The sequence below is a fragment of the Streptopelia decaocto genome (genome assembly GCF_964273445.1).
Source record: "Streptopelia decaocto genome assembly, chromosome: 23".
NCBI classification, from domain to species: domain Eukaryota; kingdom Metazoa; phylum Chordata; class Aves; order Columbiformes; family Columbidae; genus Streptopelia; species Streptopelia decaocto.
In genome coordinates, this window is record NC_138678.1 from 2,455,193 (window position 1) to 2,470,383 (window position 15,191).

The 15,191-nt window shown below is 64.0% G+C and overlaps 2 protein-coding genes across 2 annotated transcripts; one reads left to right on the plus strand and one right to left on the minus strand.

The window, feature by feature from the left end:
* Nucleotides 1–189: 189 nt before the first annotated feature.
* PEF1 (penta-EF-hand domain containing 1) lies at nucleotides 190–3,404 on the plus strand. Its single transcript, XM_082071239.1, has 5 exons — nucleotides 190–292; nucleotides 415–601; nucleotides 1,236–1,391; nucleotides 1,900–2,043; nucleotides 2,608–3,404. Exons 1-5 carry the CDS (start codon nucleotides 272–274, stop codon nucleotides 2,835–2,837), a joined length of 738 nt encoding a protein of 245 aa, XP_081927365.1. The 5' UTR covers nucleotides 190–271; the 3' UTR covers nucleotides 2,838–3,404.
* Nucleotides 3,405–4,186: 782 nt separating this feature from the next.
* TINAGL1 (tubulointerstitial nephritis antigen like 1) lies at nucleotides 4,187–12,198 on the minus strand. Its single transcript, XM_082071379.1, has 12 exons — nucleotides 12,160–12,198; nucleotides 11,302–11,633; nucleotides 10,463–10,526; nucleotides 8,600–8,692; nucleotides 8,391–8,505; nucleotides 7,247–7,370; nucleotides 6,978–7,128; nucleotides 6,537–6,720; nucleotides 6,187–6,232; nucleotides 5,594–5,717; nucleotides 5,110–5,155; nucleotides 4,187–4,955 (listed from the first exon to the last, which is right to left on the minus strand). The coding sequence occupies exons 2-12, from the start codon at nucleotides 11,600–11,602 to the stop codon at nucleotides 4,815–4,817; spliced, it is 1,389 nt and encodes a 462-aa protein (XP_081927505.1). The 5' UTR covers nucleotides 11,603–11,633; nucleotides 12,160–12,198; the 3' UTR covers nucleotides 4,187–4,814.
* Between the last annotated feature and the right edge of the window lie 2,993 nt (nucleotides 12,199–15,191).

Consider the following 15,191-nt stretch of genomic DNA (forward strand, 5'->3'; position numbering starts at 1 on the left):
ATCCCTCCCCTGCTCCCGGGCTCATCCCGGACCAACTCCCGGGTAGATCCCGACCTGCTCCCGGGAGGATCCTGCGGCGTTCGGTGGACCCCACCCCTCTTAAGGGTCGTTGCCGCTTTAATTCCCCTGTGGGCGTGCCCTTCCCGCGAGTCCCCGCCCCTTCCCTCTGCCACGCCCAGCTCATCCACCACGCTCAGGGGCGGGTCCTCCGCGGGACCAATGGGCGCGCACGCCGCCGGTGACGCAGCAGGGCGGGGTCGGTAGCGGGGCCATGGCGGCGTATCCGGGGCAGGTGAGGCCGGGGCGGCGGGGCCGGGCCGGGGGCAGCGCCGGGGGCCGGGCCGGGGTGAGGGGCAGCGGGGGGCGGGACGGGACCCGGTACCGGCCGCACACCGGGCTCTACCCCCTCCCCAGGGCTTCCCCGGCGCAGGACAAGCCCCCGGTGCGCCCCTGCCAGGGTCCTACCCCGGGGCTCCGTACGGCGGGGGCCCTCCCGGGGCTCCCTACGGCCAGCCCCCGCCCGGGGGTCCCTACGGAGGCGGCACCGCTCCCGGAGGTCCTTACGGCGGCCCCGGGCCCTACGGAGGGGCGGCCCCTGGAGGTGAGTGGGGACCCTGCGGCGGGTCCCCGGTCCCCGGGATGGCCCCGGGACAGCGGGGCAGGGCGGGCGGGAGACGGGGGGTGTTCCCCAGCGCGGTCCCGGGCGGGAGGGGGTGGCTCGGTGCCCCTCGCCCAGCTCACGTTAGCTCACCGTGTGGATGAAACCGTGAAGTCCCGGTTTATTATTTGAAAAGCCCAAGGAGGGAAGTACCGAAGAGTCCTGAGCGGCAGCAATCAAGCTTTGCAGCCTAACTCTAATGACCCTAACCCTAATGACCCTAGTGACCTAGTGACCCTAGTGATCCTAATGACCCTAACCCTAACGACCCTAACCCTAGTGACCCTAATGACCCTAACGACCCTAACCCTAACGCCTTCAGGCGCTGCTGGGTGTGTGGGCCAGCACCCCAGGGTCGCTCCCCAGCCCCCGCTCTGACTCACGGCTCTTTCTCCACTGATTGCCGAGCCCACAAACCTGTTTGCCCAGGATCATACGGCTGTAAAAAGCTGCTTAGAGCAGAAGCGCTGAGCAGTCCCTGGGTGTTGGCTGTGTCTCCGTGCACCATCGTGGGGACGGACCAGCCAGGGCCTTGCTGAGGGGACAGCAGAGCCGCTGATGGCCTCTCCCCGTGCAGGTCATGCCCCCCCGGGCGTGGACCCCGAGGCCTTCTCCTGGTTCCAAGCGGTCGATGCTGATCACAGCGGGTACATCTCCGTGAAGGAGCTGAAGCAGGCGCTGGTCAACTCCAACTGGTCGACGTTCAACGACGAGACCTGCCTGCTGATGATAAGTGAGTCTGGGCTCTCTGTGCCCTCCCCCTGCTTTTCATTCTGATCTCTGTGTTCCCCTGGTGCCTGAGCGTTGCTTTTCTGAGCCACTGGCCCGTAAGTGCTCTCCGGAGCGAGAGCTGGGCAAACTGAGAAGCTCCAAGCACCTTTTTGGTGGAGAACAAGTCGGGGCCCAAACACTGATTGGAAAAGGGAACCCAGCTCTACCTGAGGCTGAGCAAGCCCCAGCTCCCAGAGGACAGGGAGCAAAGGGAGGCAGAGCTCCAGTAACAAGCCAGAGTCACCCCGTTCCCCTGCTTGCCCCAGCACAGGGTTTTGGTGCTGTTTCCTACCAGCCTCTTAGGATTGAGTGGGCCCAGTTGATTGGAGTCCTGGTGCGGGAGGTATTTCAGGGCTGGAATGGGGTGCCAGGGAGCTGCAGTGCAGATTCTGAGCTCTCAGAGTTCTTGCCGTGTGTCCTTGGTCTGCTCCTCACTGCCCTGCTCCTGATCTCTGTTCTTTCTTCCCCAGACATGTTTGATAAGACCAGGTCAGGACGCATAGACGTGTACGGCTTCTCAGCCTTGATGCGCTTCATCCAGCAGTGGAAGAACCTCTTCCAGCAGTACGACAGGGACCAGTCGGGCTCCATCAGCTTCAGCGAGCTCCAGCAAGGTGGGCGAGGGACAGAGACACCGACTTGACCCTTACCGAGCTCCCTGGGGACCGCGGTCTGGCTCTGCTTGCTGTTTATTATTTCCAGCCCAGCCCGGTGACTCCTCCTGGCACCATCCCTGCAGCAGGGCTGGGTGTTCCTGAGCTCCCGGGTGCCTCCCACGCAGCCATGGCCACAATTCACGCCTGTTGCTGCGCTGGGGCACGCTGGGCTGGCAAAACTGGCTGTGGCAGAGCTGGCACTAAACTGTTCCATGGGGCAGGAGATGAGGGGGCAAAGCAGGGTCGCGGCACAAACTTCCTTCCTTAAGGAAACCCCAAATTCCTCCTCTAAATGGTATGTGGCTAAAGCATGTTTCCTGGGGAGGAGCTCTTGGGTGTGTGTGTCTGATGGAGGGGAAAAATGTCTGGAATTCGTGCCTTGGTTTGATTTCTCTTGTCGGAGAGTCCTGTGAACACGATGGGGCAGTGGGAGAGAGGGGGGCGTGCCAGCACACGGGAGGGAGGTCACAGCCGCTCTTCCTCCCATTGGGAGGGTTTAATCCGAGCGTTTCTTGCTCCCAGCTTTCTCCCAGATGGGCTACAACCTGAGCCCCCAGTTCAGCCAGCTGCTGCTCTCCCGCTACGCCCAGCGCTCCTCCAACCCCAGCATCCAGCTCGACCGCTTCATCCAGATCTGCATGCAGCTCCAGAGCACGACCGATGCCTTCCGCGAGAAGGACACGGGGCTGGTGGGCAACGTGCGCCTGAGCTACGAGGACTTCCTCACCATGGTCGTGACCCGCATGATGTGAGGGCTGCGAGACGGCCAGGAGCTGTGCGGGACCTGCCGCCTCCTGAAGAGTGAGATGTTCCCGGGGATGGTTTTACAGCCTGAAGAGCCCCCAGACCCAAGGGGGCCCCTATTGGCTTCCATTCCTTGTTCCCACTTGATGGCAGTAGGTGCCTCCCTGCCAAACTGGAGCCTGGTTCTGGGACGGCCAAACTAGTAGCCTGTGCCATGCATCCCAGGGAGTGCTTAGATCCTCCCTTGCCAGACACAAAATCATATTTAAACCCTAGCTGTACTGTCCCTCTGCTTGGTGGGTTGACTGCAGTGGGATGTCCCTGTCTTGGCACATTTTTGGGGACTTTCTGGTGACCAAGAGCTGAGCTTTCCTGGAAACATTCTGGCTTTCCTGGGGGTTGGAGCCCCGATTCTCTGTGCGGCTGGAACAGGTCACGTTGCTGCAGTGACACACAGGATCATCCCCCCCCGCCTTGTTGCCAATGTCTGTATTGATTAGTTCCTGCTAAAGCCAAATTCAGACGGTTTAGAGCTTATTTTTACAGCTTTTGAATAAAAGGCGATGTGCACTGGTTGCGGGCTGGTTTGTGTTTGTGGAGCAGGCTCTGGGGATGCTGCCCTACCCAGTGTCACCCCATGTATAGATATATATATATATACACACACGTGTGTGTGTATATATATGTGTGTGTGTGTATATATATACACATATATATGCACGTATATATATACACACGTGTATATATATATATGTATATATACACGTGTGTATATATATACGTGCATATATATGTATATATGTGTGTATATGTACATATATATATATACACTCCTGTGTGTGTATATATATATGTGTGTGTGTGTGTATATATATACACAACCATGTGTATGTATGTATAGTCCCCTACATATACACATATATATATATCTCTCTCTGTACATACCCATGTGTATTCGCACAACCATGTGCCTGCAGCAGCAGGTGTTCACTATTACCACCAGGTGGCGCTTGCCACGCATGGTAAGTGTCCCCAGGGTGCTGGGGGGGGTGGCGCATCTGGTTGTGGTGCCACATCTGGCTGCAGCAGCAGATGCAGTGGCACATCTGGCTGGGGTGGCACTCCTCGCTGTGGTGGCACCCAGTGGCCGCGCATGCCTGTGGTGGGGCCAGCGCTGGCCCTTGGCCGCAGTCCCGGGATGGGGGGGGCAGGAAGGCGCACAATGAGCGGGGCCTTATCTCACCCCCCCGCCCTTCCTAAAGCATGTTCCCCCACCATGGGACAAGGCAGGTGGGGGGCAGGGGGGACACCACCACCCCCCCCCAACACACAGAGCAGGAGCAGCCCCTCCTGCCAATGAGGCTTCAATGAGTTTATTTACAAATAATAAAAAGCAAAATAAATACAAAAAGTCTTAAAAGTACAGCCCTGGGGGTGGGGGGGTAAGAGGGAACCCAGGCTGTGCTGCTGTGTGGGCCCCAACTGTGGGCCCATAGGGACAGGGACACCCTGGGAGGGTGGCAGTGGCCATAGCACCATAGGGAGTGGCAGGAGGGACTTTGGGGACCCCCTCCCCAACCGAGGGGGGATGGACAAACCCCACCCCAGGCCCCCGCAGGGTTACTGTAAGCCCCCAGCTCTAGGGCTGCTCATGGCGGGGGAGTTAGGAGCCCCACAGGTCCCACTGCCGTGCTCCCCCCACCACCATGACAGCCCCAGGCTGCCAGCGCAGCCCAGTCGAGCCTGGGGCAGGGGGATTAGCGGGTAAATCCCATAGGATGCACCCCCCGTGCACGCACCGCTGCACCCAGCCGCTGTGTCAGCACTGTGGGGACATGCGGCCCCCTGCCCGGGGCCAGTCCCATCCCCCTGCCCAGCAGCACGGGGGTCCCACCCCATGGGTACCCCCAGGAGGGGACGGAGGAGCTGCGGTGCTGGGCAGCGTGGGGACAAGGACACCTGGGGGGCTGTGTGGCTGTGGGTGCTCACTTGTGGGGCATGTCCTCCATGCTGACGCGGCCCCACACCCCCACCACGAAGGTCTCCACCTCGCACTCGTTGACACCGCGGGCGATGCGGAAATAGCCGCCCTCGCCCCACGCCGTGCCCCAGGAGTTGGCCGCCGTCTGCAAAGGGAAAACAGGACATGGTTCAGTGCTGGGGGGCCCAGCTGATCCCCCCCATCCCTGAGCAGAATCCCATGCGGGTGTGTGAAAGCAGCACTTGCACCCCCTCCACTGCCCAAGCCCCAACATGCTTGTGACACCCACCAACACTCACCCAGTATTTTTGGGTCTGTCCATCAGGCAGCTGCTCTTCTCCCCACCTGCAGTGGAAGGGCAGGAGAGTTGGGGGGGAGTCTGGGGCATCCCCTTGGGCTGCGCCCCATACTGTGAGCACCACCCTGCCCAGCACCGCGACAGCAGGAGCTGTGCAGACCCCACTTGTTTCCTGGCCCTGAACGAGGTATTTACATCCGCTCCCGAAATACGGGTAGGTATATTTAGCCACACGAGGAGAAAGGAAGCCACCGGCACAGGGCAGGCAGCCCCGTTCCCCTCCTGGCTGAGCACTGCACACTCATGTCACTTGTGGCTACAGCCCCAGGGCAAGCACTGGCCCCCAGCACGGCCCCCCCATCGCCCTGCACCCTCCCGCTTCCTCTCCCTGCCTTGGAGGAAGGGGACGCCTTTCCTCCCACGAAGGAAACGCTTCTCCTGCCCAGAGCGGGGCTTTCCACACCCCCCGAGCCCCCCCCACCTACCCAGTGATTTTCACCGAGTGGGTCCCGTGTTTCTGGTGCTTCGGCCCCTTCCCCTCGGCCACCGGTGTGTGCCGATAGATCCCGCTCTTGTACATGAAGAAATCCTCGTGCACCTCCAGGATGGCTGTGGGCATGGGGACAGGGTCTGGGGACACCAGTCATGGGACACCGAGCTCCCAGGGCTCTGTGTCCCCCGCAGTGGGGGGTACAAGCACCAGGGACACGGGGCATCGTCTGGGAGGGGGGAAGGCAGCAGCCAGACCCTCCCCCTGGGCAACGTGACAAGACTCAGAAGAGGATTATAAAAAAAACATGAAGTAAACCAAAACCAACTGCCGAGACGGAGATTAAGCCTCAGGAGTTAATGAGCAACAAGTGCCTGCTGGTGTGGGCAGCGTGACGGGCACCCTGGGGCCGGTGAGAATGTGGCACTGAGCGGGTACGCGGCTCAGCGTCAAGCAGAACAGCCGGGGGGGTCCTGGCTCCCACAGCAGCCCCAGGCAGGGCAGCTTCCCCCACCCACCACGTACCCCCACCCATTGCAGCACCCAGCCTCAGGGTGCAAAGCTGGGGTGTCCACACCAGCTCCCTACCTTGCACAGGGCCGTTCTCCATCAGCTCCTTCATGATCTCCTTTTCCTGCAAGAACAAAGCCGGGTGGTACCGGGACCCCCGGCACTGCCCTCCCCACCCCCCGGGGTGCAGGCAGAGGCTGTTTTGGCACCCGTGGGTGGGTGTCTCGGAGATGCTCCCACCCGGCGTGGCAGGGCAGAGCAGCCCCCGGGGAGCCCTGCAGCAGGTGTTTCCCAGCTTCATTCCCAAACTTGGCTTTCCCCAGCAAACCACCCCGAGCCAAGACCCATCCCGCTCCCCGCACCAAACGGCTCCCGCGTGGCCCACGCTGGCGGCTCTGCCCGTCCGGTCACGGCCCGCGGGCACTCACGCTGGAGGAGAGGCGGTAGGCGGGGGTGGACTGGTAGATCTCGTTGGCGTGGGTCTGGGTGTTGGGGCACCGCGCCGTCGCCTGCCGCTTGCCGCGGCCCGTGGAGCGGCTGTGCATCATGCAGGGCTGTGCCGCCGGCTGGCTCTGCTGGCTGGTGAAGGGGTAGCACTCGTCTGTCACCACCCTGGGCAGAGGGACAAGGATGTGAGGAGGGGAAAGGCTGCCTGGCTCCATACCCAAACACCCCCCTTCCCAAAAACTCCCTCTCCAAACTGCGCTCTCCATCCTACCTGGGCTGGCAGCTCTTGGTCCCTGCTCACCCAAGGGACAGGATGCGCATGGGGCACCCCTGGGCTCTCCCCGGGTAACCAGAGCCTTGAACCCCTTATCCTACCCCAGCATAGGAACATCCTCATCCCATCCCATCCCATCCCCACTCACCCTCTCCTGCGGAGGTACCACCACGCGCCGTCCAGCCGGCCCCCGCTGCAGCCCCGCTGATTGCGGGTGTCGCAGGACAGGAGGTTTTGGGGTGACAGGGCGGGCGTCATGTGCCCCATGGAGTGGATGGAGATGCGGTCTGAGGCGACGGCTGGGAGGGAGCGGGGGGTCAGGGACGGGTGGCTGCTGCCCCGGGTCCTGCCCTGCTCACCAGCCCCACGACAGAAGGTTTAGTCCCCGTCCCCACCGGCCACCCCGTCCCATCTCACCCGCTGTGGAGAAGGCCCAGGAGCCGGCACAGTTGCCCTGGTCCAGGGGCTCGTGGATCATCCCCGGCCACTTCGCGGCTGCATCAAAGTGACGGGGCAGCACCTCATTGGAGTCCATGTTCATCTGTGGGCAGAGCCGAGGCATGAGGGGTGCTCGCTGCACAGGGACCCCTCGGTCCTTGTCCCCACCCGCAGCAGCAACCGGGGCACCCATGGAGCCAGGGTCCCCAGGCAGTGTTAGCATGTCCAGCCCACTGCAGAAGTGATCACAGCATCGTTTTGGTTGGAAAAGACCCTCGAGATCATGGAATGCAACCATTACCCCACCCCTGGCACTACCCCATGTCCCTCAGAATCTCATCTCTGCGTCTGTTCAGCCCCTCCAGGGATGGTGACTCCATCACTGCCCTGGGGCAGCCTGATGCAGCTGAACCCTTGGGGACAGGGACACCTGCAGCCTTGGCCAAGCACGACCAGGATTCAGGTGCTCCCTTGTCTTGGGGGAGCCAGATCCCTCAACTTTCCCTAAATTTGGGCTCCCCAGCAGCTCCTTACACAACAATGGTGCCAAGTGCCAGGTCTCAGAACCCAGCAAAGACAGTGCCACAAGGACACGGCCCCAGGTGCCTCCAGCCCCTCATTGTGGCCTCTGGCCGGCTGACTCACTCCTAACCTTTCCGCTCCGGGGGGGTCACAGTGCCCCCGCCCCGGCCGTGCACAGCTCAGCCTTCCTGGGGAGGACGCGGCCACGACACCCTGCGCAGGAAGCGCCTCTAAAATTAAACCTCGCCGGGAGTCAAGGCCACGGCGCTGGGTGTGCACATTGCTCGCGCCCATCCAGCACCCATGGGACCCCAGCTGCTGTCCACCCCGTATGGGGGGCTGGTTTTGGGTGCAGGTCCGGGTACCCCACTTGCAAAGCGCTGGCGCAGCTGGCTCTGCCGACTCAGCAGCTGCGGGGCCGGCTTTCCGATGGGAAACCAGCACGGAGGAGCAGGGGGAAAAAACAACACTGGCAGCTCAGGGATTGTCAGGGGGAATTTGCTGAGCTGCTGTCTCCAAACACAAGGGCTGCCCGCGGCACCCACCCGGCACGGCCCCTTCCCCGGGGGCAGAGCCCCTTCCTGGGGACGGGGACACTCACGTGCATCTCGTTCATGTTCATGACGGTGGGAGAGGGTCGGAAGGTGCCCAGGCGGTACCGGATCCCGTCCTCCAGCGTCATGCCCCAAAACTGGCTGTAGTTGGCGGCTCTCCAGCTGTGTGGGAGGCAGGGCTGTGGGTCAGGGGTCCCCCAAAAAGCACCAAGGGGTGAAGCATCCCTTCCCCACCCTCCCGGAGTCCGGTCCTTACCCGTAATTGCCCCTGTTGACGGCATCGATCAGCTCCCCGTCCATCAGGCACGCATGGTCCTCGCACTGCCACTGCCCACCAGGGCCGCAGGTGCTGCAAGGGGACAGCACCGGGGGACAGTCAGCTGGAGAGGGACAGCGTCCCCTGTCCCCGCAGCCAGGGACCTGCTGCCATTGTGGGCAGCCAGTGAGGGGCTGCACCGGGGTTGGGGGTGGGCAGGGGGTCACACTGCAGCTCAGCACTTCTGGACAGGGTGACACCAGGACAGGAACCAGCGGGCAGCCCCCTGTGTGGCCCTGGGGACTGTGTCCCCCCCGCCCCAGTCCCCGCAGGAGCCCGGAGGGCAGACAGAGCATGGGACAAAAAAAAAAATATCAGCTGAAAAGCAGCCAGGCCTGCAGACATCAGAGCGGGGCTTGGACACCAGCCCGGGGAGGGGATTCGGGGCTGGCTGTCCCCCCCGGGGCGAGTCGCTTTGGCCAGGTTAGCCCAGAGTCCCGTGGCACCCACAGCGAGGGCAGGGGGTGTCTGGGAGATGCTGGGGTGCTGGGTCTGGGTCCCCCGAGGAGCTCTGGGCTGTGCTCCCCCTGCACGGCGAGCAATGCTTGGCATGCTTGTTCCTGCCCGCCGGCCCAGCTCCCGGCACGCTATTCCCTTTTAAGGAGCCGTACGAAGCCGGAGCTGTGTCCCGCCAGCCCGTGTCCCACCAGCCCGCGTCCCAATCCCACTGGTGGCACCTGCATCCCCAGCACTCACCCCATCCCCAAGCACTCCCAGGGCTGCAGCAACGACCCCACATCTGGCTGTGACCTCCTCGAGGACTCCCACAGGAGCACCTTGGGGTGCAGCCACATAGCCCCTGTACTTCACCCCAGGCATCACATTTGCCCCCTGCCAGCCCCCCCAGGAGCCGGGCAGGACAAGGTCTGGGGTGAAGCGCTGCAGGAATTGCTGCTCTGCAGGCGCCAAGTGCGGGGGAAGAAGGATTTGGCAGAAGAGCCTCGGCCCCCAAGGGCCAGCGCTGCTGGGGAAGGGACGGTTTCCGAGCAGCAGGGACCAGTCGTCCAAGTGGGGGACAGCCGCCAGCCCCACGTGCCACGATCTCAGAGAAATGCTGGGCAGCGTTGGGGTTTCAGTGAGAGGTCAGGCTGGCTTTTCACCTCCAGCACACGCCTGCACACACATGCACACACACGTGCTCATGCCCTTGCACACACCCCAGCCAAGAGCCTTTGATTCCCCTTATCTGCTGCATCGCTGTGAGGCAGCCAGCCCCGCTGCGCTCGCTCCTTGTCTACGGGCAGATCTGCGCCCGCAGGTTCCCCTATTCCCCACCTCCGGGATGCCATTAATACCACCACAGCCCTCTCCAGATAAACCGCGCGCTGCTCGCTAATGCAAACAGCGAGCTCTTGGCGCACAGCGCAGACGGGCTGTTTGCACCCCAGAAAGCGGCGGGGCCGGACTCTGGCCGCCTGGCACGGAGCCGCCGCGGCTGCCAAGCTGCAGACGCGTCCCGTCAGGCTTGGGCAAGCTGGGCTTGGACCAGCGCAGCCAGAAAAACCCCGGCAGTGCCGGGTCCGTGCCGGCAGCGCAGCCGCGCGCTAACCCGACGGGGCGAGCGGATCCCACAAAGGCATGTGCTGAAACTTGGGAGCGGCTCAAGGCCCCGGGCTCTCTGCGCCGAATATGCCAGAGCAAAAGCATTTGGCACTGGACCCCACCACCCAGCTCGGGCCCCCGCGCTCCCGCTGAGCCAGCAGCCCTGTTGCTCACAGCTCCCCAGCACCCTTTCTTGGGGCAGGTGGCGTGCCGGTGCCACGCCGGCGGTGCCACATGGCGCGGGGAGCATGGAGCACTCACCACAGGTTGCAGTTCTCCCGGTACGTGGCTCCGGTGGGGTAGGTGTGGCCGGCGCGGGCACAGCCTGGATGGGAGAAGGGAGAGAGTCCGGTGAGCACCCGGCTGCATCAGGGGTCCCACCAGCACCCCAATGGCTCCAGGGAGAAATACCAAGGGGAAAGAAAATAAGTGCAGTCCTTAAAGCCAGGCAGGTGCCTGGCTGCAGCTCAGCACCTCCAGACCTCTGTGCCCACCCAGCCAGGGCACAATGGGGACCAGTTTGTGGGAGCTGGGCTGGCTCAGTGCCGGGAGGGTTAATTGTGGGGCTGTGCGTGGGGCTGCCGAGCGGAGCCGGTCTCGCACGCAGAGCCTGGCGGGACGGGGATAAAGGGGCCAGTTGTGCCCGGGAGCTGGCTCTGCTCTGCAGGAACTTCTTAGAAAGCCTTGTGCTGTGCAGGGGGGCTGCCCGTGCCCCCTGCTCGCCCCCGGCCGCCCCAGCTGCCAGGCGGGTTAAGTCAGGACCTGCATCCGCCTGCCCCAGACATGACCGGGGAAACCGGGTTGGGAACCGTCCACCCCTGCTCTGCCCCACACGTCCTCACCGCTGAAGCTGCCCCTCTGCCCTCCTGCCCATGGCGGGGAGGTGCAGGGACAGGCTGCTCCCAGCCCCATTTCTAGGAGCTCGGCCCCAGAATGGCCACTTTGCATGTGTTTCCCCAGCTCTGAGGGGTCCAGAGCAGCTCTGCAGTGAGGGCAGGGCCATGGGGCGCCACGTCCAGCTGTACCCATTACCCCGAGGGCATCACAGAACACATGGGCACCCACAGACCCCTGCCTGGCTGGGGTGGGGGCTGCCTCACCTGGGGCTTTGGGGAAGGGGGCCGGGATGCCCAGGCAGTACTCCCAGAAGTCAGGGCAGCAATCGGAGATGGTGCGGTTGCAGAAGAGGTCGCAGTAGCAGAGGGTGTCCTGGTAGGGCACGGTGCAGCCGTCGTCGCGGCCGTGGCAGCAGACGTCCCCTCGCTGGCAGTAGGACCCGCCGGCATCGTAGACCCCGTGCTCGTACAAGCCAGGGGCCAGTTCCCGGCGGGTGCGCACCCGGGAAGCCAGGGCCACCTGGGCCAGCAGGCAGAGGCAGAGCAGGGCCCGCGGCTGGCGCATGGTGCCGGCAATGTCCCCAGACCTGCAGCCGCTGCAGGGGGGGGAGCAGTGAGTGGGTGGGGGGCAACTGGGGATCCTGTGGGCACCCTTCACCCCATCCCACTGGGTTGCCTGCCCCAGCCAGCAACCAGTGTGCTGTCCCCTGAGCCCCAGGCCACCTCACCTTCACCCTGTCCTCCCCCAAATGGCTCAAAATCTTCAGATTTCTTAACTCCCCTTATAACCACCCCGGCTCTAAGACCCACAGCCCCATAACACCGGCTCCCACCTGGGTGCTCACACCCCGGGTGGCTGAGGAGCCTGGTACCCACCCGTACCGCAACCCCCCCACTCCAGGAGTAAATCCTCGGTGGGACGGGGCCTCCCGGGGCACCCGGGGGAACTGCCTGGATCCCACCCCGGCCCCGGTTCCCAGCGCCGTGGAGGCGCAGACAGTGCGATGAGCTCCCGGGTCTCAGCCCGGGGGGCAGGGGGGACCCCGGGAGTGAGGTGGGTGGGGGAACCAACGGGGTACGACCCGCTCCCGCCACCCCGTTCACGTTCTCGCTGCCCCGTACCTGCCGCCCCGCCGCTCCGCGCCGCCGCCGAGCGCCTCCTCCGCCCCCGCCGCTCCTTATAGCCGCGCCCGGCCGGGGGGGCGTGGGAGGCGCCGGGGGCAGCGATCCGGCCGCGCTGCCCCTCCCCGGGCGGAGCGGAGCCCAGCGGGGCGCGGGTCGGACCCGGGGACAACGACCCGACACCCCCGACCCGGGATCCCCCCTCACCACCCCGTGTCTTCACAAACTGGGGGGTCCCGGCAGCCCCGCCAGCACCTCTCGTTCCAACCAGGGGGATCCCTCTGCTGCCCGGGGCAGGGTGTAGGGAGGGGGGCTGCGTGACTCCCCCCTCCAGCACCCCAACTGCAGTGTGGGCAGCTGGATGCAAGAGAGACAGCGACATCCTATCACAGCCCAAGACACGGAGTCACTGTCACTTAGAGTCACCCCAGTGTCCCCGGCCAGGTATTCTGACCCAGGGAGGGGCGTCATGGTCTCCCCATGGGCTCCAGTTCCCTCTGCAGTACTGGGTACTTGCTGCAGGGCTTCAGTTGCCCCCCCGACCAGGGGCTCCTGCCTGTGTCTGGCCCGTGAGGAGCATCTCCCAGCTGCTGCCAAAGGATTCCTCGAAGATCACAGAATGCTAGGGATTGGAAGGGACCTCGAAAGATCAGCTAGTCCAATCCCCCTGCCAGATGCCACATGGCAGCCAGGACAGGAGGCACTGTGGGTGGTGGACAAGTGTGGGGTTTCCTGGGTGGCCACAGGAGCTGGGACACAGGCTGGGGGGCTCCTGGCTCCCGCCTGCAGCCCACGGGGATGATGCTGCAGCCAGGCAGGGTGCATTGCACCCAGGTGCCTGTGTACAGGGAGCACCGCAACCCGTCAGCTGCAAGGGCTACCTGCTCCCCGAGACCCCAGGGTGCTCTGGGTGCCCAAACAAGGGTACTGCAAGAGCCCCATCCACCAGGACCCCCACCCAGCTCCTCGGCCAGCACTCTCCGAAGGGCCTTTTCCTGCAAGCGTGGCCTTGGACGAAGCGCAGCCGTAGCACTGAGAGGCTCAGGAAGGAACTGGGTCCGGCCCGGAGTCCGGCTGTCTCGTACTTTCTCCATGACAGGACTGACAGGAATCCAGTGAGTCACGAATTCTCCAAGACCCTCAGGGGACAAAGCAAAGCCACCAGCAAAAAGGACATCCCTGGCAGCTGGATGTGCTGCGGAGTGCCGCCAGCAGAGCTGGCCCCTTCCCATTCCCGTTGCAGCCCCCGGTTGATAAGGGCTCGTGTAGGGAGGCGGGAGCGGAGACAGCCCAAGCGCGAGCCCCCCTCATCCCCTTCCTGCTGTGCTCAGCGTGCCAAGCGTCGCTCTCGGCAGGACACGGTGAGCCAGCACCGCGAGGTCACGGCTCGCTGCGTCCCTCTGACATTGGCATTTATTCCCCCCGGCCAGGCCTGTCCCCGTTCCGGGGAGCGGCAGCCTCTCACACATGCGGCGAAACCAAGGTGGAGAGGGACAAAGTCCAACCCGGGCACCTTCGGCCCACGTGGCCGCGGGAAGCAGTGCCAAGTGCCGCGGGCTGGCAAGCACACCTGCCCCAGCCACCGCTGCCTGTGGCTGCGCCACGGAGGGGAAGGTCCCAGCACCCCGATCCCATCGCATGGAGTGATGCAGAGAGCCCAGACCCTGGTGGGTCATCCCTGGATGCCCCGCGGAACAGCAGGGATGTGCTCGAGCTCTGCTGAGCTGCACCCATTGCACAGCACTGCTGTGGGGTGAAGGAGGAGCACCCCTTGGCGATGCACAATGCTGCAGCAGGGTGAAGACCCCGCTGTTGCGGCAATGCCCAAACCCACCCCCAAAAGCCACCCAGCTGGTGCAAGGCCAATGTGGTGCCCGCCCGGCACAGACGCTCACACGGGGCTTTCCGGGTACCACTGCATCCTGGCTCCCCCTTCAAAGCTTCTGCTTCAAACAGCCCCAGGGCCACTTGCCAGCAGGATGTGCGCAGCTCTGGGGGCGGCTGAGGCTCCCCAGGGATCGTGTCCTGCACACCAGGCACGTGGTGGGTCCAGGAATCACCTCGAGACCCCCATCCCAGCAGGCTGGGGCAGCTCTGTGGGCAGCGGGGACAGGGAGGTGCTGGCCCCATGGTGCTCGGCACAGCCCAGTGCTCCAGGATGAGCCAGGAATGGGTTTGCTGGCGAGAAGCAGCCGGAAAGGCAGAGCCTGACCTGTGGTGAACCCCGGCTTCCTCTGCAGGCAGCGCCGGGGCAGGGCGGCGCAGAAAGGGGCCACCCCTGGCCCCCCGACATTCTCAGGCTGGGGGACATATCCCCGTGGGGTGCCAGGACATGGCGATGGGGTGAAGGCTTTGCTGTCACTTGAGGGGTTGTGGTCTCCTGGGCAAGGGGGCTCACACCCCTGCCTTCCTGGGGCCACCACAGTGTCATCCTCACTTGGGGACACATCGTGACACTTTTAAAGAGGCAGATGGGCAGTGGCCATCCCCAGGGTCCAAACACAGGACACGGGCCCCTCTGTGGTGGCATCAGCCCCCAGGGACATGGCACCATGGAGCCGGTGAGGGTGATGGAGCTGGGATCCTGCGGCCAGATCAGGGGGTGTCTGTGGCTCGAGAGGAGCCCAAGGCGGGGGCAGGGAGATGGCCGGACGCCTGGGTCCCCTGGCTGGATGCCTGGGTCCTCCGGCCACGGCACTCGGCGGCAGGACTGGAGTGCCACCTCTCGGGAGAGCCGGGAGAGAGAGAGCAGGCAGGCAGGCAGCCTCTACTCCAAATTTTAATGAAACAAATAAGTTAATAAGTTAATCAAGTGAGGTAACTACCGCTGGCTGGGGCATTCTGCAGGGACCAGCCAGCGCCGGGGAGGCTCCTACGAGTTAGTTCCTGCGTGCGAAGCTCTCGCATGGCACCCACAGCACCCACGCACCAACCCACGGCACCCAGCTGTCCCCTTGTGTCCTCACGGCATCGCTGCCCCACAGCCCAGGGACACGGGCACCCCTGGGGCGAAGGGAGGGGGCCAGGGTGGT

Bases quoted from the DNA above. Each gene is read 5' to 3' on its own strand.
- TINAGL1 (XM_082071379.1), bottom strand. From the start codon at position 11,602: ATGCGCCAGCCGCGGGCCCTGCTCTGCCTCTGCCTGCTGGCCCAGGTG. The intron at 8,693-10,462 runs GTGAGTGCTCCA...GTCCCCTTGCAG, and splicing joins CGGGAGAACTGCAACCTGTG to CACCTGCGGCCCTGGTGGGC. The intron at 6,721-6,977 runs GTGAGTGGGGAT...CCCTCTGCCCAG, and splicing joins TGGTACCTCCGCAGGAGAGG to GGTGGTGACAGACGAGTGCT.
- PEF1 (XM_082071239.1), top strand. From the start codon at position 272: ATGGCGGCGTATCCGGGGCAG. The intron at 602-1,235 runs GTGAGTGGGGAC...CTCCCCGTGCAG, and splicing joins CGGAGGGGCGGCCCCTGGAG to GTCATGCCCCCCCGGGCGTG. The intron at 2,044-2,607 runs GTGGGCGAGGGA...TCTTGCTCCCAG, and splicing joins CTTCAGCGAGCTCCAGCAAG to CTTTCTCCCAGATGGGCTAC.